This window comes from Urocampus carinirostris, chromosome 8, assembly GCF_059441175.1.
Source record: "Urocampus carinirostris isolate Australia breed hairy pipefish chromosome 8, RoL_Ucar_1.0, whole genome shotgun sequence".
Lineage (NCBI taxonomy): Eukaryota > Metazoa > Chordata > Actinopteri > Syngnathiformes > Syngnathidae > Urocampus > Urocampus carinirostris.
This window is the reverse complement of record NC_142356.1, coordinates 8,595,777-8,617,795: the sequence shown is the minus strand read 5'-3', so window position 1 is coordinate 8,617,795 and position 22,019 is coordinate 8,595,777. Positions and strand designations below refer to the sequence as shown.

The following is a 22,019-nucleotide window of genomic DNA, read 5'->3' as shown; positions in this document are numbered from 1 at the left end:
GACCATGGCGACGAACAAGGCCGAAAGCCACCGCTTTGTCTCCCCAGCCAGGAAACATGGCAAAACCAAACCAAGGTTCTCCTTTTCCCTATCCCTCGGCTTAGGGATGTGACGAAAGGGATAGAGAGACGTGTCAGATGAGGGTTTTTTTTCTGCCTGTAAAGTAGGCTTAACCTATTTCCTCAAAAGTGTGTACAGTGGAACCTCGGTTTTCGAACGCCTCTCAGTTCGAACAAATCGGAGTCCGACCGAAAATGTCGAGAAATTCTTGCTTTACTGTTCGGTCAAAAAATCGGAGTTCGAACGCCGGTAATGCCTGAGTGCGTACGCTAGGGTGCGATGCTGAGCGGCGTAGGGGTGTTTTAGCCCCTTATTATGCCTCTGAAGAAAGCCAGTGCAAGCAGCAAAGTTGCTACAGGTGAAAAAAGAAAAGTAGTGCGTACAACTATTGCATTTAAGAAAGAAATAATAGCAAAATATAAAGAAGGTGTGCGAGTGTCTGATCCTCTCCCCACCGTCCACCTGCACCTTCTGCTGACCACCACAAAGGTAAGAAATCCTTTTCATAATTCTTTTCTTTATCCTTTTTTTTATTTTTACACGTTTATGTTAGCGTAATCTTTCGTACGGAAGATTACGATAACGCAAACGTACGATTAGCCTGGGTTAGCTTTACGTTTACGTTGAACATTCAAGGTAAACATTCAGGGTGTTGGAACGAATTAAAACGATTCACATGATTTTTAATGGGAAAAATGATTTCGGTGATCGAACAAATCGGTTTTCGAACAGGGTTCTGGAACGGATTATGGTCGAGAACCGAGGTTCCACTGTATTTTCTTTCTGTACTGATCAATCATTATCCATATCAATGAGTCGAAAAATCGATAATTTAAGCTCAAAATAAAATAAGTTTAGAATAATGCTTTCTGGGGAAACCGTAAGCGCCCCCTGCTGGAACAATAGGTAACCACCGAATGAAATCATTATAAAATAAAGCTATTACTCGACAAAAGAAGTAAAAATCTCTGCACACATGTCAAAATAGAAGTGACAGGATGCTAAAAGATTCCGTCCCCGCCCCCCCGGCTGTCTCGCTATAGATTTGGACAGCAGCCTAAAGCCTGCCCAGTAGTTCTGTCACGGAGCAATGCAGGGGAGGGAAGAATCTTACAGGACGGGGGCAAAATTCACACCCACTGCAGGAGGGACCTCGAATGCACCACACAATAAGTGCGGACATTCGAGACGCTCATTCGCCTGCTGTCACGACCGGGACAGGAAACAGTAGAACCCACTCGCGTAACGTTACTCACAGTTTATTGGGGAGAAGAGTAAGGAGCGCACACTCGATCCGGAGATCGTTGGTCGCGGGGAGTAGATTACTCGAAACGCAGAAGTGGTCAAAATCAAACAGATCGTGGCGAGAGCAAAACAGGAGCAAAAAACACAGGAAAAAAAGGAGATTCACAGGGCTTGGCAAACGAGAACAAAAAGACAGGAAAAACGGAGATTCTCAGGGCTTGCCGTGTAAAAATGGAGATTCAGAGACGGACCGACAAAAGGCGACTCACCGGACAGCGTTTAAGTAGTCACAGGGAGCAATCTGTCAACGCGTTTCAGCTGGTGTCCATGGGCGGGGCCAATTGGGCGCCATGGCAACCGTGACACTTGCGTTGTTTTCCACGAGGGACCGTGATATCGTTTGGGTAAAGAGAATTTTCGATTTTTACTGCGATTGACGGAACATGGCCATCGGGGGGCCCTCTAGTTGTGCTGTTAGAGCGCATAGGACCATTGCCAGGATCAGTTCCTGCAGTTTAGGATATTCTGGAGGTCCAAGTATGGTGGAACCGCTTTTAGGGTTATAGCATGGTTTTGAAGTTAATTTTTGAGTTGGTTGCGGTAAGGTTAAAGCAATGGTTCTCAAATAGTGGGGCGGGCCCACCTGGGGGTTCATAACATGGCAGCAATTTCAAGCATATAATCAATATCATTAAAATGAGTCCAAATTTGGCAAATTTATCTGGTTTTTATACAGTTTTTTAATATTCATTTATTATCCAGCACCTATAGAGCCCTTTCCGCGTTTGTAAACAAGTATAACGTAGCCAAGCTGCGCGTGCATTGTTGAAGCAGAATTCATGTCAGTTTACAGCAGCCCATAGACACAAGTAGATTGTAAATCATAGATAGGAACAGCGTAAAATAAAACAAAATCTGTGCTCATAGCAAGATAGCGACTATATTTTACTCATCAAAGTCAACAGACCATTCTTTTGATCTGCGCTGGATTTCTTCCTTTGAATTGAAAAATTCTCCTTGAAAGTGCTTGAATTTGTCATGATTACCGATTGTGATCACCTGTGCCCGCTCATTTTGGCGCCAACCGCCGCGGGTTCCGATTGGCTCCCTGTCACTATTTGAACCCACTCCTGTCAATCCCCTGTTGTCAGTCCGTCTGTGAATCTCAGGGTATACTAGGCAAGCCTTTTTTGACCCTGACTCCCGCCTGTCCCGTTTTTTGCTCCTGTCTGTCTCTAGCTGCGACCCGTTTTGATCACGACCACGTCTGCTCTCCCGTCCCGACTTACGACCCCTTTTTTTGTTCCTGACGACGTCTACTCTCCCGTTCCGGCTTACGACTCGTTCCTGACCCCGACCACGTCTTGCTCTCCCAGTCCCGGCTACCGACCAGTTTTCCGCCCCTGACGCCGCCATCGCTCGCTAAGATCCACTTCCTAGAGCGACTTGCTTCCTGCGCCCGGCGAACACCGTTCATGGGCAAGGCGCAGCCCTTCCTCTCTCTTGCAATAAAACCTGTGGTAAACGTCACGCAAGTGGGTTCTGTTTCCGTTCTGGTCCAGACAGAATTTGGCCATGAAAAGGTGTATAAAGCCTGTGGTAAATGTATCTCAAAATCTAGATCCAATTTAGATGAAATAACATTGATGTGGGGCAGCACGGCGGCACGGTGGTTAGCGCTTGGGAACCTCTTGCGAGGGTTCAAACCCAGCTCCAGACTTCCTGTGCGGAGTTTGAATGTTCTCCCCGTGCTTGCGTGGGTTTCCTCCGGGCACTCCGGTTTCCTCCCACATTCCAAAGACATGCATTTCAGGTGAATTGGCCGGTCCAAATAGTCCCTAGGTGTGACTGAGCGAGTGAGTTGTCTGTCCCCGTGTGCCCTGCGATTGGCTGGCAACCAGTTCAGGGTGTCCCCTGCCCATTGCCCGGAGATGGCTGGGATGGGCTCCAGCCCCCCGCGACCCTAATGAGGATAAGCGGTATGGCTAATGAGATGAGAACATTGATGAGTTTTGACTTATAAGGAATGAAATCCTTTTACACCACTAGGGGTCGCCATATAATACACGCAGGGCCTTTAACGGCGGTTGTGTGTCCCTCCACACACGTGCAAGTTGCCATTATCCCCCCTCCTCCCCCCGCATTGCAGTGCCATGACAGTAAAAAGGGTGTCATGGAACAGCAATTTCATTTAGCCATCGACTGGCGTCTCCTGGGTTTGTGTTTGTGCATCGCTACATCCTCCGAGAAAGCCTTTTGAAATTCCGCCGGCGTCCTTTTTTCTTCCGTGCTCGGATACCGACGCGGAGTACCAAAATATCCGACCTAAAAAAGAAATGAAAAGGATTATGGGATTCCAAACCTCGCTTTAGCGTCGGAACTGAAGCCCTGATGAAAAAAGACCAAATCGATAAGAATTGCAGTGGGGAAAACAGGAGTTCTGCGGGGTCTTACTGTGTCCTTGGTTTGAACCTTCTCTGCACCTTCATGGGACCTCCATTAGACCTTTACTCATTACACATTAGAGCAGGGGTGTCAAACTCATTTTAACCCGGGGGCCACACGATAGAACAAACATTCTGTCGGGGGCCGGACTAGTAGATTAAAGAGAAAGAAAAAGAGAGATAAAGAAATAAGAGAAAGAGGAAGGGAAAAGGAGAGAGGGCAGGACAAAGAAAGAGAGAAAGGGAGAGAGCGTGAGAAACAAAAGAGATAAAAAGAGAAGTCGTGAGAGAGGGGGAAAGAAAGGGAGCGGAAGAAAGAAATCCAAAGAGAAATAGAAAGACAGAAAAAGAGAAAAGATAAAAGAAAGTGCAAAGGGTATGAAGAGAGAAAGAGAAAAGAGAAAAGGAAAAAAGGAAATTCGAGCAAAATAAGTTAAAAGACACAGAGAGAGAAAGAGACAGAGAGCAACAAAGGAAGAGAAAAAGAGAGACACAAAGAGTGAAAGAGACAGAGTGGGAGAAAAGGGGTGGAAAAGTGAGAGAGAGAGAGAGAGAGAGAGAGAGGGCGAGAGAGAGAGAGAGAGAGAGAGAGAGAGAGAGAGAGAGAGAGAAATAAATACAAGTACAGTGTCTTTGTGAGAGGCACCTGGCTTTGGCAACATCAAGTTGACATATTTCAACCTGCAGCTTGTTTTTCTCTTGTGCTTTTCTGAGTGATGTCTCGCGGGCCGGATTCAATACCCTAGCGGGCCTGATCTGGCCCGCGGGTCGCCTGTTTCAGACCTGTGCATTAGAGCAAGGATGTCAAACTCATTTTAGTCCAGGAACCACGCAGAAGAAATAACATTATCTCCGGGGCCTGACTAATAGACTAGAGGGCAAGAAAGAGAGAAAATAATAAAGAGAAGGAGAGTGAGGCGGAGGGAATGAAAAAGAGAGAATAAAAGAGAGGGGGGGGGCAGAGGGAGAGTAAGAGAGAGGAAAAGAGAAATAAAAGAGAAAGAGAAGGAACAAAGAGAGGAAAAAGGAAAGAGAGGGACATTGAGAGAGAAAGAAAGAGAGGAGAGAGAGACAAAGAGACGACCAGAACAGAATCAGGACCCAAATGCGTAACGTTAACCACAAGTTTATTGATAGAAAGAGGAAGGGCAGCGCCCGCTGTCCGGTGCTCGCTGGACGCGGGAAGCAAGCCGCTCATGCAATCGGATCGTGATCCGAATACGAAAGTGGATCTTCCGTAGCGGGAGATGGCGGTGTCAAGGATGGAAAAACAGGTCCACAGCTGGGACAGGAGAGCAAAAATGTGGTCAGGATCAAAAACAGATCGTAAGCCGGGACAGGAGAGCAAAAACATGGTCGGGATCAAAAACAGATCGTAAGCCGGGATGGGAGAGCAAAAACATGGTCGGCATCAAAAACAGGTCGGAGCCGGAGACAAACAGGGAGATCAGTAACAGACGGGTGCAAAAACGGGACAGGCGGGAGTCAGGGTCAAAATGCTTGCCTTGTAACAACAGAGGTTTGCTGACGGACTTACAACCAGAGAGTGACAGGACTGGGCTTAAAAAAGGACAAGGAACCAATCAGGTAGCCCGCAGCGGCTGGCGCCAAATGAGCGGGCACAGGTGATACTAATCGGTAATCATGACACTCATACCAGGCACCCCACTTTTAAGTCGTACGGCTGCAACCAACGATAATCGGCATTAAAGTTCAAAAGTAAGGGAGGCGGTCAAGGCAATAAAATCTTCTCAAGGCACGGCAATCGTCGAGAGTACAACTCTAAAATCTGTTTCATTTTGAATCCCCTCTGCATCCACCCGCCACTCCACTCGACCAGCGCAAAACACTTCAAAGGTAAATCAAATGTTATTTTGTATATTTACTTATAATATGCGTACATAATACTCGTAAGTATTTTAATGTTTTACCTGGGCTGCTGAAGGTTCAGAAGCCATTAGCTCTTCCCGGTATACACTAGGTTCCTACAGCTTAAGGCAAGTTTAAATTTAAGACTTTTTCATCACATTTTGAAATGAAATTTAAGACAAAGTCTAAAAATAACCACGCTAGAAACAAACAAAACAAAAAAACACACATATTACTTGTACACAATATATTAGCCGGCACAACATTTAGCCAGTGTGCGGCACAGTTCTGAGGTCGTGAGATCAAACCTTCTGTGTGGAGTTTGCATGTTCTCCCCGTGCTTGCGTGGGTTTCCTCCTGGCACTCCGGTTTCCTCCCACATTCCAAAGACATGCAAGTCAATTGGCCGGTCTAAATTGTCCCTAGATGTGAATGAGTGAGTTAGTGGTCTGTTTCTGTCTACCCTGCGAATGGCTGGCAACCAGTTCAGGGTGTCCCCTGCCCACTGCCCGAAGATAGCTGGGAGGGGCTCCAGCACCCCCGTGACCCTACTGAGGATAAACGGTGCAGATAATGGATGGATGGATAACATTTAGCCATTTAGTTGGACAGCACTTTCTTATTAAATTTACACTCTGTTGCCATGTGCATTGTGGGTAGACCTAAGGACATGCGTCTTCTCTGAAAGGCCCGACCGAAATCACATCGCCGTTTTGATAGTTCTCGGATTGAAGACATTTTAATGCCAATCGAGGCCTTAGTTTTCAGAATAATGAATTCAAGTCCTTTGAAGACTTTTCAAGGATGGGCAGGAATTTCCCTACCTCGCAACGTCATATCCAGGGGGGGTCCCCGGTAAACCCCTCCGCCTTCGATCCCTAGAAAGTTTTCTCTAGGAAGACGGGGAACGGAATCTCTCCCTTTTCCCGTATTAGCATTTCCAACCACGGGACACTGTGACCTCTGCTAGGTTTGCTTTGTGAAGTCAGAGGGGAGGAGCGCTTGAGCTCTTACATTAGCCTGCTGTCCATCACGCATGCAGCACTCTCAGTTCCCTAGAGAGGATGGAGGGCGAGAGTGGGGGGAGGCAGAGGAGGAGGAGAGGGGGTGTCGAAGGTAAAAGCGTGATTGCGTGCGTGTGTGTGTGTGCGCACGAGGCCTCAGAGGTCCCGTGCAATCCTGCTGCTGCGGCGGCTGCTGTGCTGCAATGCGTAAAGGAACCCCTTTCGTGCCGACTCCACCTCCCAGATTAGCGCCTAGCCGAAGCTTCGCGCCGGGGAGGGAGAAATATCAGGTCTCCGTTTAAACACCGGGCGGGATTATTTAGCACATTTTAGACCCAAAAATACAAAGAAACCTATGGGTACCGTATTTTCCGCACTATAGGGCGCACCGGGTTATCGGGCGCACCCCCAAAAAATAGTTTTTGGTCCTATATCTTCCATAGATAAGGCGCACCGGATTATAAGGCGCTACAATGGGAACGTCGACAAAACAGTCAGATGATTCAGTCCAACTCATTACCCCCTTAACATTCCCAAAGCTTGCAAAGAAGCAAATACGTGTCGAAGACACGTGCGGATGCGGTGTCCGTACGATGTCACTCAAATGCGTCATTGCAAATATCATTCGGAAGGTTAAAGTCTTGGGATTCAAGAAATGCCAACCATTCCTTAGTTTCTATTTTCTTTTTCGCTCGCAACTTTACTGTGCATATGACAATAAACCCTTGGAATTGAGTTGAATCCACTCAACTCATCACAGCAACATCAAGATCGTTCTAAAACAAGATACCGGGAAAATATAAAGCCGCATAGCTCACCTAAGTTATCACGTTCAATAATGATACGCAATCATGGTCTTCTTACAACCGTGAGTGAAGTAAATCCAGGAGAGTAGAATATTTACAAATACAGACTAATGAAACATGTTTCTTTATAGCGTACTTTAGCAAGCTTGCTACGCCATTGCTAAACTCGGCCGATTGCAGGGTTTGTTTTCGCCATCTAGCCAATCCGAGGCTCCAAATAACTTCAGCCAATAGTGATCGATTCAAATGATGATTGATACATTGGTTAGCCAATGAAACGCCGGTATATAAATCCCAGCATACACCGCGGACATGCTACGCCATTGCTAAACTCGGCCGATTGCAGGGTTTGTTTTGGCCATCTAGCCAATCCGAGGCTCCGAATAACTTCAGCCAATAGTGATCGATTCAAATGATGATTGACACATTGGTTAACCAATTAAACGCCGGTATATAAATCCCAGCATACACCGCGGACTACTCCACGTTCGGGGTAAAATCGAGTCGGCGGCTGTTGAGTAAATTGCGAGACCTTGCGAATTTAATATTGAGCCATATATAAGGCGCACTGTGTTATAAGGCGCATGGTCAGCTTTTGAAAAAAAATTAAGACTTTTAGGTGCGCCTTATAGTGCGGAAAATACGGTAATTGACCTACCAGTGCATTCACTTCTCCTTGAGTGAGATCTAAAACGAATATGAAGGGCATCATGTCATGAAACATACCTGGAATATGACACTATTACAACTTGTTTTTGAAAAATTTGGAAGTATAAAAACCCATGGGGGGCAGCACGGCGAGGCCGTGGTTAAGCGTGTGCAGCACGGTTCTGAGGTCATGAGATCAAACCTCCTGTGTGGAGTTTGCATGTTCTCCCCATGATTGCATGGGTTCCCTCCAGGACATTCCTAATAATATGCTTTTCAGGTTAATTGGCCGGTCCAAATTGTCCCTAGGTGTGAATGAGCGAGTGAGTTGTTTGTCTCTGTGTCCCCTGCCCACTGCCGGAAGATAGCAGGGATGGGCTCCAGCACCCCCGCGACCCTACTGAGGATAAGCAGTGCAGATAATGGATGGATGGATGAATGGAACAACCCATGGGGTCTTTTTTGACCCCACTTATTCATCCAAGGGTTAAGGCAACTCCAGATATTGGATCCAACTCCATTACTGTCAGACCAGTCTTAATAAAGGGTCAGTGTGTGTGATGTGGCGACACCTGGTGAAGTCAAAATATTTCATTCATTTAGTTCAGGGGTCTCGAAAGTCAAGGGAGTTGGGGGTCGCTGAAACGAGGGTCTGGGGGTGTCATGATTACCGATTTGAATCACCTGTGCCTGCTCATTTGGCGCTAGCCGCTGCGGGCTATCTGATTGGCTTGCCTTCCCTTTTTAAGCCCGGTCCTGTCACTCTCCTTTTGTCAGTCCGTCTGCGAACCTCTGTTGATACACGGCAAGCCTTTTTGACCCTGACTTCCGCCTGTCCCGTATTTGCACCTGTTCACGATTAGAGTTTTCAGTTTATTCTTGTGTTTTGCAGTCTATCTGTTGTTGGACTGAAAAGTTAATATTTCGAACAGACATTTTGTTGTGTCGTGCAGTGATTCAGGTTTGAAGCTGCTTAGTATTGTTGGCGGCAGAGTGAAAAAAGAAATGTTATTGTGATTTAGTAGAATAAGAGATTTTTGAGTTTTGTGTAGAATATTACATTTATTAGATAGATAGATAGATACTTTATTAATCCCCGCAAGGAAATTCACATTTCCAGCAGCATCCCTTCACTGAGAACAATATAATAATAAAGCAAGGAATACAATATACAAATACCCAATGTGACGTGCTAATACCCACTGTAGCGTGTTGTATAGAGTATTTAAATAGTGCTACATAGAATACACACTGCAATAAAAGTACGTTAATATGCAATGTAGGGGGTGTGGTTAAATGTGGGCCTTCACTCCGCCAGGTGGAGTTAAAGAGCCTCATGGCATGAGGAAGAAAAGATCTCTTTAGTCTGTCTGTGCTACATCAAACATGTGATTTTACCTGTGTTTTCTTCTTATTTTATTTCTTCTTTTTCCTCTTTTTGTTTTTCTTCTAAATTTGTATTCTTTTTTTCTTGCTTTTTCCTTTTTTTAATTGTTTTTTCTTGCTTGCTTTTTTTCTCTTTCCCGTTTTTTCTTTTATTCTTTTGTTTCTTTTTTTTACTCTTTTTTTTGCCTTGCTTCATTATTTTTTCTTCTGGATTCTCTTCTTTTTAATCTTTTATGTTTGTTCTTTTGTTTTTTTCATTTTGTTTTCCCCCTTCCCTTTTCTTCCTTTTTATTTGATTTAGTTCTTCTTTCACCACTCCATCCAGTTTGCCCTCACTACTAAGTCGTCGTTTTATTTTATTCCAAAATAAAAATTGTGAGAATGAGAAAAAAACGGTCCAAATGTCAACCCAAACCCCTCAAAAAATGAAAAAGGAAGAGTTTATCCGAGCGCTTCTAAGAATTTTACATACTGGCGCAACAAAAGGAGCTGTAATAATGGTTTGAGCCAGAAGATAAGGTCAGCAGGTAGAATCGACACCACCTTTAAGGATTCAATTAGTTCAACGTATTCATTTTTCTTCCAATTTACTTTCCGTTTATTCTTCGATGCCGTCTCGAAGTGTTAAACTCCTCGGCGCTGCCGCCGGTGCGACGGCAGCGCTATGTAAATTCTGACCTTTTTTGGAATGGCAGCCACTCCCCGTGGAACTCCACTGTTTCTATTTTTCCTTGGGATAGGACTTGTGGAGATTTGACTGGCATTTCAGGAGCGCGTGCCTCCCCTTCTGGTTTCTCACATATAGGCGTCTGCATGTTAAATGGAGTCCGGCTCTGCTTGAAATAACATCATCATCGTTGATGCATGAGTTCAAGTCAATGTAGGGAACCTAAAAAATAACCATGAACACCTGGTAGCCCAAATAAAAACAAGTCAAATGCAAAATTTACACACTACTTATGCGTGATATAATATTATGAATAAAATAAAATAAAATAAAATGAAATAGTTTTTACCTTTGGTGTGACTTGAGCTGGCACAGTGGAGTTACTGGGTGGATGCAAAAAGGGGAGGAGTCTGCAGATGCATATTAAATCAGATTGAAGAACTTGTCAGGATTGTCATGCCTTAGACGACTTTGTTGCTTTAGATCACAGGCGTCAATTGGCGGCCCGCGGGCCAGATCAGGCCCGCTAAGGGATTGAATCCGGCCCGCGAGACAACACTCAGAGAAGCGCAAGAGAAAAACAAGCTGTAGGTTGAAATAGGTCAACTTGATGTTGCCAAAGCCAGGTGCCTCGAACAAAGACACTGTACTTGTATTGCTTTCTCTCTCTCTCTCTCTCTCTCTCTTTTCCACCCCTTTTCTCCCACTCTGTATCTGTCTCTTTCACTCTCCGTGTCTCTCTTTTTCTCTTCCTTTGTTGCTCTTTGTCTCTTTCTCTCTCTGTGTCTTTTTAACTTATTTTGGTCTAATTTCCTTTTTTCCTTTTCTCTCTTTTCTCTTTCTCTCTTCCTACCCTTTGCAATTTCTTTTCCCTTTTCTCTCCTTCTGTCTTTCTATTTCTCTTTGGATTTCTTCCTTCCTCTCCCTTTCTTTTCCCCCTCTCTCACAACTTTTTATCTCTTTTGTTTCTCACGCTTTTAATCCCCCGGGTGGAGTTAAAGAGCCTCATGGCTAATGGCTTTTCTTATTTTTTTATAATAGTCCTGATCATCCATTGGTTGCGGCTGTGCAATTTAGCCAAGTGAGCAAATCACGTTCCTTCTTTGTATTTATTAACAATCCCAAACTTCCTTTCCATGGTTGTCATGTTTTTAGCATCCCAAGTCTTGACAATACAAAAATAAACAATAATATTAACCGTCTCACCAAGTCTTTAAAGAATATGAATATATTTTATCTAGCGCCTCCTAGTTGTCAAACAAAAAGATTTAAATAAAAAGAAAAATGTAACTATCATACCAAAATTTGAGAATTTTGTATTTCTTTTACACAGCATGAGGCTAAAAAAAGCGCACGAGATTCTAAACTGGATGAAGTGACAGAAAGGCATCGTGGGAGTTAGTTTGGCATATCGCCATTTTCATGGTGCCTTGATGCAAACCCATAGCAAGCCAGCATTTTATATAACGTCGAGCGATAGAAGACAGGCATCTTCGTTACTCGACATACACACAAACGCTGTCCTCGGTGTATGCCGGGATTTATATACCGGCCTTTCATTACCTATCCAACGTGTCAATCATCATTTGAACCGGGCTTATTGGTTATTGGAGGTAAAGGAGGCGGGTCCTTTTTTGCAATTACAGGGTGTATAGGCTAAAGCGGAGCAAAAGCCTGCAATTGGCCGAAAAAGATAATGTGAATCACAAGTTAGGTTGCACTACGACATTTTTTTGCTAGTCTGTACAGTGGAACCTCGGTTTTCGAACGCCTCTCAGTTCGAACAAATAGGAGTCCGACCAAAAATTTCGAGAAATTCTTGCTTCGCTGTTCGGTCGAAAAATCGGAGTTCGAACGCCGGTAATGCGTGAGTGCGTACGCTAGGGTGCCATGCTGAGCGGCGTACGGGTGTAGATCGCTCTTTTCGTGACCAACTGTTATCGCGTGCGGACGTGCTTCGTTTTGCTTTCGTTTTTAATATAGGTGTACCAAGTGTTTTGGCCCCTAATTATGCCTCCGAAGAAAGTTAGTGCAAGCAATACCCCACCGTCCACCTGCGCCTTCTGCTGACCACCACAAAGGTAAGAAATCCTTTTCATAATTATTTTCTTTATCCTTTTTTTTATTTATACACGTTCATGTTAGCGTAATCTTTCGTACGAAAGATTACGATAACGCGAACGTACGATTAGCCTGGGTTAGCATTATGTTTACGTTGAACATTCAGGTAAACATTCAGGGTGTTGGAACGGAGCCCAACATTGAGGGTGTTGGAACGGAGCCCCATTTCCAATGAACCGCTCACCACTTGTTGTGGAGACCCGGGTGCTAAATGACGTGTAAACGACATGATTTTTTTAGTTGTACACGTTCATGTTAGCGTAATCTTTCGTACGGAAGATTACGATAACGCGAACGTACAATTAGCCTGGGTTAGCTTTAAGTTTACGTTAAACATTCAAGGTAAACATTCAGGGTGTTGGAACGGATTCAAACGATTTACATTATTTTTAATGGGAAAAGTGATTTCGGTGATCCAAGAAATCGGTTTTCGAACAGGGTTCTGGAACGGATTATGGTCGAGAACCGAGGTTCCACTGTATTTGTAAATAGGAATTATGGGGCTAAACAGACAGCTAGCAACAAGCAACGTCCATCGATGCAGATGCTTCTCGACGGATTTTTCTTTTTATTTGTCGGCATTATTGCGGGCACTATTCGTCACCATTGGCTAACGTTATTTGGACGTAAAGGAGGCGGGTCCTTTTTAGCATTTACAGGCTCGCATAGGCTAAAGCGGGGCAAAACAAAGCTTCAATTGGCCGAAAAATATGAATGTGAATCACAAGTTAGGTTGCACACCGGCATGGAAAAAACATTTTTTCACTAGTCTGTAGTTGTAAACAGGAATTATGGGGCTAAACAGACAGCTAGCAACAAGCAACGTCTATTGATGCAGATTTTTTACTTTTATTTGTCGGCATGACTTGTTTAAGAGCATGTAAATGTTTTACACGGTTGGATTTACTTCACTCACAGATGTAAGAGGACCATGGTTGCGTATTATTATTGAATGTGATGGCTGCAAAACGACTTTGGTGAGCTACCCCGGGTTTATATTTTCCCAGTATTTTGATCTAAATGTTTCTGAGATTCAATTCAAAGTGATTATTGTCAAATGCACAGTAAAGAAGCACGTTTCCCTGCACAATGAATTTCTTACTTTGCTGGCAACTGTGTGGAAAAAGAAAATAGAAACTAAGAAATGGTTGGCATTTCTTGAATCCCAAGAGTTTAACCTTCCTAATGATATGTGGAATGACGCATTTGAGTGATTGGCGACATCGTACAGACACCATGTCCGTAGGTATTTGCTTCTTTGCGAGCCGTCGGAATTTTCAGGGGTTAATAAGTTTGACTGAACTATCTGACTGTTTTGTTGACGTTCCCACTGTAGCGCCTTATAGTCTGATGCGCCTTATGTATGGAAAATATAGGGGAAAAACTACTTTTGGGGGGTGTGCCTTAATACGGTACTTAGTTCTAGGATACTACCTCAAGTTTAGCTAACATTTTTTGCTTGTTATCAAGCTAAATTTGGGCCTCATTCCTAGCTAGCAATTTAGCTCTCTTTAACTTTGTATCTGGTTATTTACTTGGCTTTTTACTGTGTTGGCTACCTACCTAGCTCCCTATTAGTTTACCTTACCGGTTTAATTTTCTAGCTAACTATCAGGCTAGCTTTTTAGCGATATAACAAACCAGCTAGCTAAAAAAATTGCGCTTGCCGGCTATAAAGAACGTGATGGATGTTGTGGTGGCGCCGCTGGACTGGACACAGTCTCCCGCGTCTTGATTAATTGATGTGAGATGCTGCAGTTTCAGAAAACCCCTCAGGGGTTTTAAGTGGAATCTGTTTGCTATCAATTGCCCCCCCCCCCGCCATTTTTTTTTAAAAACAAAGCTGCCCCCGTAAATTATGATTGTCGCTTTTGGACATGCAAGTACATTAAAAACGATTTTAAGCCGGAGGGGGGAACATCCATGCAGCTTTCTTCAAAAGGGTCATAAACCTGTCAAGATCAGCCCAAAAAAATCAGCTGTTCTGCATTCTTGGCATTCCCTAACTTCCTTTATGAATTATGATTGATTTATGACAAGCCCAACAACTGCCAAAAGAGCAATAAAATATTATGTAAGACAAGTTATATCCATTATTGTATTTCCTAAAATTCTTGCATTACGTTGATGAATTCTGATTGATTTATGACCTGTCACATAACTGTCAAGAGAGCAATCAAATTATGACTGATCGCTGTAATTAAATGCATTCTTGACAACACCAGCATTCCCGAAACCTAAAAAAAAAAGATGATTTATGACTCCAATTGTAGGTATTCTGGCATTTCGAACATTACTGAAATAATATAGACCAATGATTGATTAATGACCAGTAACAAGACTAAAAATGCAATAACTATTGTTATAAATTTGTTTTTTATTACTCTTTTGACAGTTTTGTAAATGTCATAAATCAATCAGAATTTATAAAGGAATCCCGCAAATTTCTGGAATGTTGGGAATGCCAAGAATGCATATAATCGCAGTCATGAATCATATTTTATGCATTCTTTGACAGTATTATGAATGTTCATAAAGCAATCATCAAAGATGTTGGGGATGCCAAGACGGTGTATAATTACAGTCATACATCGGAATTGCAATGCCCCTACGACATCATAAATCAATCAGAATTCTTAAGCAGATTCCACGTATCTCAGGAATATGCATGATCATGTTATTGTATTAGGCAGATGATTGTGTGCAAAGTTTGTTTGCTTCCGTTATTTATTTTTGTGTGCATAAATTAAAAGCTACAAAAAAAATCACAAATCAATGTGCTATGAAGGGTTTAAGACTGGTCATTAATCAATTGTTCCTTATAAAGGAAATTCAGGAATGTTATGTACGCAAAGAATGAGTATAACTAGAGTCATACATCATAATGGTATTGCTTTTCCTACAGTTGTAGGAAAGGTCATAAATCACTCCTTATTCATAAAGGAATTCTAGTAATAACACGAGTACAACTTTTTTCTAGCAGGGTGTCTCAAATTGTGTCGTAATAATAATAATTACAAATATCCAAATGTACAAGGAGGACAAAGCAACATTTAACCATAGCTGCTAACATGAGTGACTAGAAAAGGAATCAGTGGATAAAAGTGAAAGATCATGATAATGAGGTGTTTTGGCTTGTTGTGTCACGGTTGCCACGGCGCCCAATTGGCCCCCGCCCGTGTGGCGCCAGCTGCGGCTCATTGACAGATTGGCTTTCCGTCTATTTGGGCTCAGTGCTCTCATTCTTCCTTTGTCAGTCCGTCAACGAACCTCTGCCCCGCAAGACGCGGGTTTCGACTCAGTCCTGTTTCCTGTTGGTATTGTTCCCGTTTATTTTGTCCAGTTTAATATCGGTTTTCAGTTTCGTTCCCGTCTAGTTTGTCCTGTTTAATTTCAATATCCTGATCCGTTATCTTTCCTGTCTGTCACTTCCTGTCCGGTATCGACCCCATCTGTCCGATATCTACTCGGGCAATTGGTATCGATCTCGTCGGCCTCCGGCTTCCTATCATTTGACGCCAGACCGCTGCCTATCGTGCATGACTCCCCATTTCCCGTAAAATAAAAGGCTTGTGTGAGAAACGTCACGCATTTGGGTCCTGATCCTGTTCCGGTTCCTGACATGTCGTTTGAATCGATACTGTTTTGGTTAAATGAATGAATGTATTTTTACACCACAAGGGGTCGCTATATAACACACACTGCAACTTTGTTGAGAATGGGATCTATTGTGTACGATACATTGTCCGGAATAAAGCTAAGTTGTTCCCGGGCTTGTCAGCACTTCTGTTTATTTCCCCAAACTGGCAGCGGTGAAGTTAGAGCAAAGGCCAAAAAGAAAAGAAAAACAGACACTTACCTCAATTTAAGGAAAGGTTACCTTATTTTCTTCCAGTGGTGGGCTGTCGGGGCCTGCAAAGCCTCTGCTGGACTAAAAATATCAGAATCATGTCATGTGAATTGTATTTATCCATGAATACTTATTAAACATTTCCCAATTTTCTGTGAACTTTCTGTCATTGCTTTGTTGTGTGTTTTCATATTTAAGCATTTAACCAATCCCGTTTCAGCCATTACTATGGTCAGATATCTACCTAGAGTGTCGATAAGCAGGGTTGGGTAGGGTTACTTTAAATTGATTACTTTCAATTACTTTTGGATTACTCCAATACCAAAAATGCTAATAAAAGACAAAAGAAACTGAATATGAATAAAATTACTACATTTTGTGCAAGCTTGGGGAGTAACGGAATACATGGAACGGCAAAAATGATGTTGTCAAGCTGTTTGGATTTATTTTCATTTTGTTTCTGTCGCATTTTATGTTCGTTTTGCCGGAGATCAAAGAGATCAAAGCCAGGAGAGAAAGCTTACCACGTGTTGTGAGTCATCATTTTATTCATATTTAGTTTATTTTGTTTTTTATTAGCATATTTGGTATTGGAGTAATCCAAAAGTAATTGAAAGTAATCAAGTTAAAGTAACCCTACCCAACCCTGTCGATAAGGTTGTTGTATTAACCAATCAGATTTCTAGTTGGTGGCCCATGGCCTTCTAGCAGGCGTAGGGAAACGTCAGCGTTTTCACAAATTTTCATTGGCTTGGGGGAGGTAACTGAGTTTCACAATGATGAAAAATAGCCCCGTGTACACTGTTTCTGTCCAACATTTTCATCCATGAATTGAATCAAAAACGTGTGCCAGAAATAGGAAAAGACAGGCTTTACAACAGCATTCGCTTTAGTGATAGAAAAGAACTTCTTAATGGAACTGAAACGCACGGATAATCTGTATGACAGAGTAATTGAGATCTTTTTTATATTAAGGTTCGTACACCTTTCGCTCAACATCTTGCGCCTCAACTCTGAAAAGACCGAATAGTTATTGGTCCATCTAAATGCCGTGACTTGTTCTCAAAAACTGCTCTGAATATTGACAAATGTAATATCACCCAGAGTGACTCAGTCCAAAATTTAGGTGTCATATATGACCCCGATCCGTCCTTTGAAACACACGTTAAGAATATTACTATAACAGCTTTTTTTTTTTTCTTAGCAACATTGCTAAAATACTTCCTATGCTGTCCCAGTCCAATGCGGGGATTATAATTCATGGGTTTGTTACCTCCTGTCCTGATGACTGTGATGCTTTACTCTCTGGTCTCCCGAAGTCAAAAATCAAGAGCCTGGAGATGGTACAAAATGCTGCAGCCAGGCTTTTAACGAAGATTGATTACATAACCCCGATTTTAGCTAACCTGCATTGGCTCCCTGTTAGCTTAAGATGTGATTTTAAGGTTCTGTTGGTATTGTACCAAATCATGCATGGACTTGCTCCCTCATATCTTTCAGATTTAATTTCCCTCTATGTTCCTGTCCGGAGCCTTTGCTCAGAAAATGGTGGTCTACATGTGATCCAAGAGCCAAGAAGAAATCCGCAGGTTTGAGAGGGGCCAAACAAATAAACAGGACTTTTTCTTGGCCAGATTGAAAAACTTTTCCAGTATTTCACAGCCAATTTTCCAATTTCTCCAGTACCAAAAGAAAAAAACCCAAGTGTGAATCGTGTATTTTGTAAAGCCACAAATATATCTGCAATTTACATATGCGATTTTAGACCTTGCTTGTGCATTTATCAAGACATGTGTCGAGTAAATTGTATTGAGTATATTTCTTTTTGTCATGATTACTGATGTGACTCAGCTGTGCCCGCTCCTTTGGGGCCAACTGCCCCGGACTCTGATTGGCTCCCTGTCCCTATTTAAACCCACTCCTGTCAGTCCCTGGCTGTCAGTCGTCTGCGAACCTCAGTGTATTCTAGGCAAGCCTTTTTCAAACCCTGACTCCCACCTGTTTTTTTGCTCCCGTCTGTCTTTGGCTTCGACCCGTTTTGATCCCGACCACGCCTGCTCGCCCGTCCCGGCTTACGATCTCTTTTTGTCCCCGACTACGTCTACTCTCCCGTTCTGGCTTACGACTCGCTTCCGACCCCGACCACATCTTGCTCTCCCAGTCCCGGCTACTGACCCGTTTTCTTCATCCCTGACACCGCCATCGCTCTCTATGGAAGATCCACTTCCGCGTTCGGAGCACCATTTGAGTACAAGAGCGACTGGCTTCCCGCGTCCAGCGAACACCGGATCGTGGGCGCAGCCCTTTCTCTTTCCTCTGATAAAACTTGTGAGAAACGTAACGCAATTGGGTCCTGTTTTTGTTCTGCTCCTGACAGTTTTAGAACCAAATCTCTCCCTAAATAGAATAGAATAGAATATACCTTCATTGTCATTGTTACAACATGGGATATATTGTGACAACGAAATTGGACGTGGCACTCCAGGTCCACATTTTACAGTGAGGATTTAAGGAAAACAAAGAGATAAAGGAACAAAGAAGATGTTTGTACTGTCCTTCAGGTGTCGGGTAAAATAGATATAGCAGGAAATTATTCCTGTTCCAATTAACACTGAAAAACGCTACTTTCATGTTTTGAGTAGCCCATAATAAATGTCTATAATTGATACATAATATTTGCATTAAATCCCATTTTATAGTGCTGTTTAGGTTAGCACGCACTAGTCATCTTGGGTGAACCTGTAATGGGTGATGACGCTTCAAAGGACAATGTCATACAAACTCATGCCAGCTATAGTTAATCACGAGGGAAGAAGAAATGCAATGCTGAGCAAAGCCATCAGAGGAGTGTCGGCATCATTTTCAAGCAGACTTGTTGAGAACCGTGGTAACAATTTCAAGCATTTACAAGTACTTCACCCAAAATTTCAATATTTGAAAACAAAACACCGATATTCAAGCATTTTCGAGGATTTCAAGCATCCATACAACCCCTGTTTTATGTGTTGCAGCTGTAGCTGCATTAAATGTCTTATGGTTGGTTGGTTGGATCCCTTAACCACACAGGTCTTAGGGACACCATTTCCTGTGGTGTATCTTGTGCAAGTACAGCCTAGCGGCGCCCATACCTCTGCAGAGCGACATGTTTCCACCCGGTCTTGAACCAGGGACCTATCGCATGTTAGGCGAAAGTGCTAACCATATAGCTATAAAATAATGTCGAGGGACTACTAAAGGCCTAGGTATGAAATGCACAGCCCGCCACTGCTTTTTTTTTACACGACACCTTCCGTCCTCGATCTACGATTCCGCTGATGAATCGACGAGCGCCACAAGATGAAGGCGATTAAAAAGACGGGAGACTATTTCTTTCGGGAGCCAAATTAGCAGTAAAAGCGAAACGAGACGGCTTTACTTCGGGTGGCCGGTCGAGCGGTTGAGATAAATGTGTGTGTTGCGCTCTTCCTGCTGGCTGAGCAAATAAATAGTCTAGAATATTTGCTGTGTTGGACTCCAGACATGTTTAGAGACAATTACTGTACACACCCGGGATATGGCGCTCCCACCTTATGGCGTTGTCACTCTACGACGGGTATGTTTTTGGACCCCTCTTTACAGCATTTCCCCCACTATATGACCTCCAATAAAAAAAGCCGAAAAGCGTATAAAATTCTAACTTTGCGGTGTAGAAAAGCATGGCGGGTTTTGTCTCTGAGAAGCCTGTCTGCTATTGGTTTGCGTCAGAGCATCATAAGATTGATGATATGCCATTGGCTGAACTCTCTCCCACAATGCTTTTCTCTTTCTTTATTCCGTTCAGTAACTCACTCTCACTTTTTCTCTCTCTCTCTCTCTCTCTCCCTCACTTGTTATCTCTTTTTCCTTCTCTCTCTCTCTCACTTGTTCTCTTTTTCCTTCTCTGTCTCGCTCTCTCCCTTGTTCTCTCCTTTTCCTTCTCTCTCTCCCTCACTTGCTCTCTCTTTTTCCTTCTCTCCCCCTTGTTCTCTCTTTTTCCTTGTCTCTCTCTCTCCCTTGTTCTCTCTTTTACTTCTCTCTCTACCTCTCTCTCTCTCTCTCTCTCTCGCGCGCGCTCTCTCCATCACTTGTTATCTCTTTTTCCTTCTCTCTCTCTCTCTCACTTGTTCTCTTTTTCCTTCTCTGTCTCGCTCTATCCCCATTGTTCTCTTTTTCCTTATATCTCTCTCTCTCCCTTGTTCTCTCCTTTTCCTTGTCTCTCTCTCTCCCTTGTTCTCTCTTTTCCTTCTCTCTCTACCTCTTTCTCTCTCTCTCCCCATGTTTTTCTCTACTTCTATTTTTCTCCCTATCCATCTCTCTGACTCTCTTTTTCTCTTTTTCTCGCTTTCCGTTTCCTCTCCCTACTCTTTCTCTATCTATTTCTCTCACATCTCTCTGTCCATCAATCTGTCCCTCTTTTTCTCAGGGGCAAATTTAGGTTCAAAACTTTGTCAGGCTGGTGAAAACGTTTTTCCGTTTTCCTTAAAGTGATTTCAGATCACTCAACACTAATCTGGAGTGTCACTACCCATTTATGAATATCACCTAACAATTTGTGGTTATACTGTTACTATGCCCTGCCCAGTTTTTATCCACTTATTTCGAAGAGGGTACACGCACGTACACATACAGGAGGAGCATGAAACTTATAAGACGCATTCTATTCAACGAGTTTTTTTTTATTTTTTACTTTAGGAAGCGCTGCGTTAAATATGGTGAAATGACATCTGAGCCCTTTAGTGTTATCTGTGGTGTTCCGCAGGGTTCAGTACTTGGCCCCCTTCCTCTTTGATCTGTGCAGCCCTTTGAGACTCTTTGTGATTAAGGGCGTCACAAATAAGCATGACTTGACTTAAAGTTTGTCCATTATATTAAACCCTATCTTGTCCTTTATTTCGTTTTTCAAATGCTGTTTTTTCTCTCTACCACCACTCTCCTTCTATTTATCTCTCTCCTTCTGTTTTTTATATCTCTTTATATATTTCTCCCATGAATCTCTCCCTAGCTCTCTGAATATGTTTCTTTCTCTCCCTCTATTTCTCGATTCAGCCATCAATTTCTCTCTTTCTCCCTCTATCCATCTCTCTCCATTTCTATTTCTGTCTCTGACCATCTCTCTATCTCCCCTCTCTCTCTACTCCCCATCAATTTATCTCTATCCATCCATTCATCTTTACCCTCTTCTATTTTTCTATCCATCTCTTTCTCCCCCGCCCTCTTTTTTTCCTCCCTCTGCATGTTCTCATCTGGACCCGCAGGATCCCTTTCTCTCTCTCTTTCTCTGAATGTTTCTTTCTCTCCATTTCTCGATTCTGCTATCAATTTCTCTCTTTCTCCCTCTATCTCTCTCCACTTCTATTTCTGTTTCTGGTGATCTCTCTATCTCCCCTCTCTCACCACCTCTCTCTCTATCCATCCATCCATCCATCCATCCATCCATCCATCTCTCCCCTCTTCTATTTTTCTCTCTATCCATCTCTCACTCTGCCCCTTCAATCTATTACTCTCCCCTCTTTCTATTTCTCTCGCCCCTTTCATTTCTCTCCCTCTATGCCCATCTATCCATCTCTCTCCCCCCCGTCCTCTTTTTTTCCCTCCCTCTCCATGTTCTCATCTGGTCCCGCAGGATCTCCTTCTCTCTGTTTCTCTCCCTCTCGATTCAGCTATCAATTTTTCTCTTTCTCCCTCCATCTATCTCTCTCCACTTCTATTTCTGTCTCTGACCATCTCTCTATCTCCCCTCTCACCACTCTCTCTCTCTACCCCCCATCAATTTCTCTTTATCCATCCATTCATCTCCACCCTCTTCTATTTTTCTCTCTATCCATCTCTCCCTCTGCATGTTCTCGTCTCGTCTCGCAGGATCCCCTTCTCTCTCTCTCTCTCTCTGAATATGTTTCTTTC

At 43.2% G+C, this 22,019-nt stretch overlaps 1 protein-coding gene across 1 annotated transcript in view; it reads right to left on the bottom strand.

Annotated features, from left to right (window-relative positions):
* Positions 1 to 4,943: 4,943 nt before the first annotated feature.
* LOC148360632 (uncharacterized) overlaps positions 4,944 to 22,019 on the bottom strand; it is a 48,314-nt gene continuing 31,238 nt past the window's right edge. Inside the window, exons 3-6 of the mRNA XM_088342906.1 lie at positions 16,131 to 16,181; positions 10,479 to 10,539; positions 10,141 to 10,295; positions 4,944 to 5,031 (exon numbers count right to left, since the gene is read on the bottom strand). Of these exons, the coding sequence (XP_088199032.1) occupies positions 4,944 to 5,031; positions 10,141 to 10,295; positions 10,479 to 10,539; positions 16,131 to 16,181 (355 nt within the window). The remainder of the gene's footprint in view (positions 5,032 to 10,140; positions 10,296 to 10,478; positions 10,540 to 16,130; positions 16,182 to 22,019) is intronic.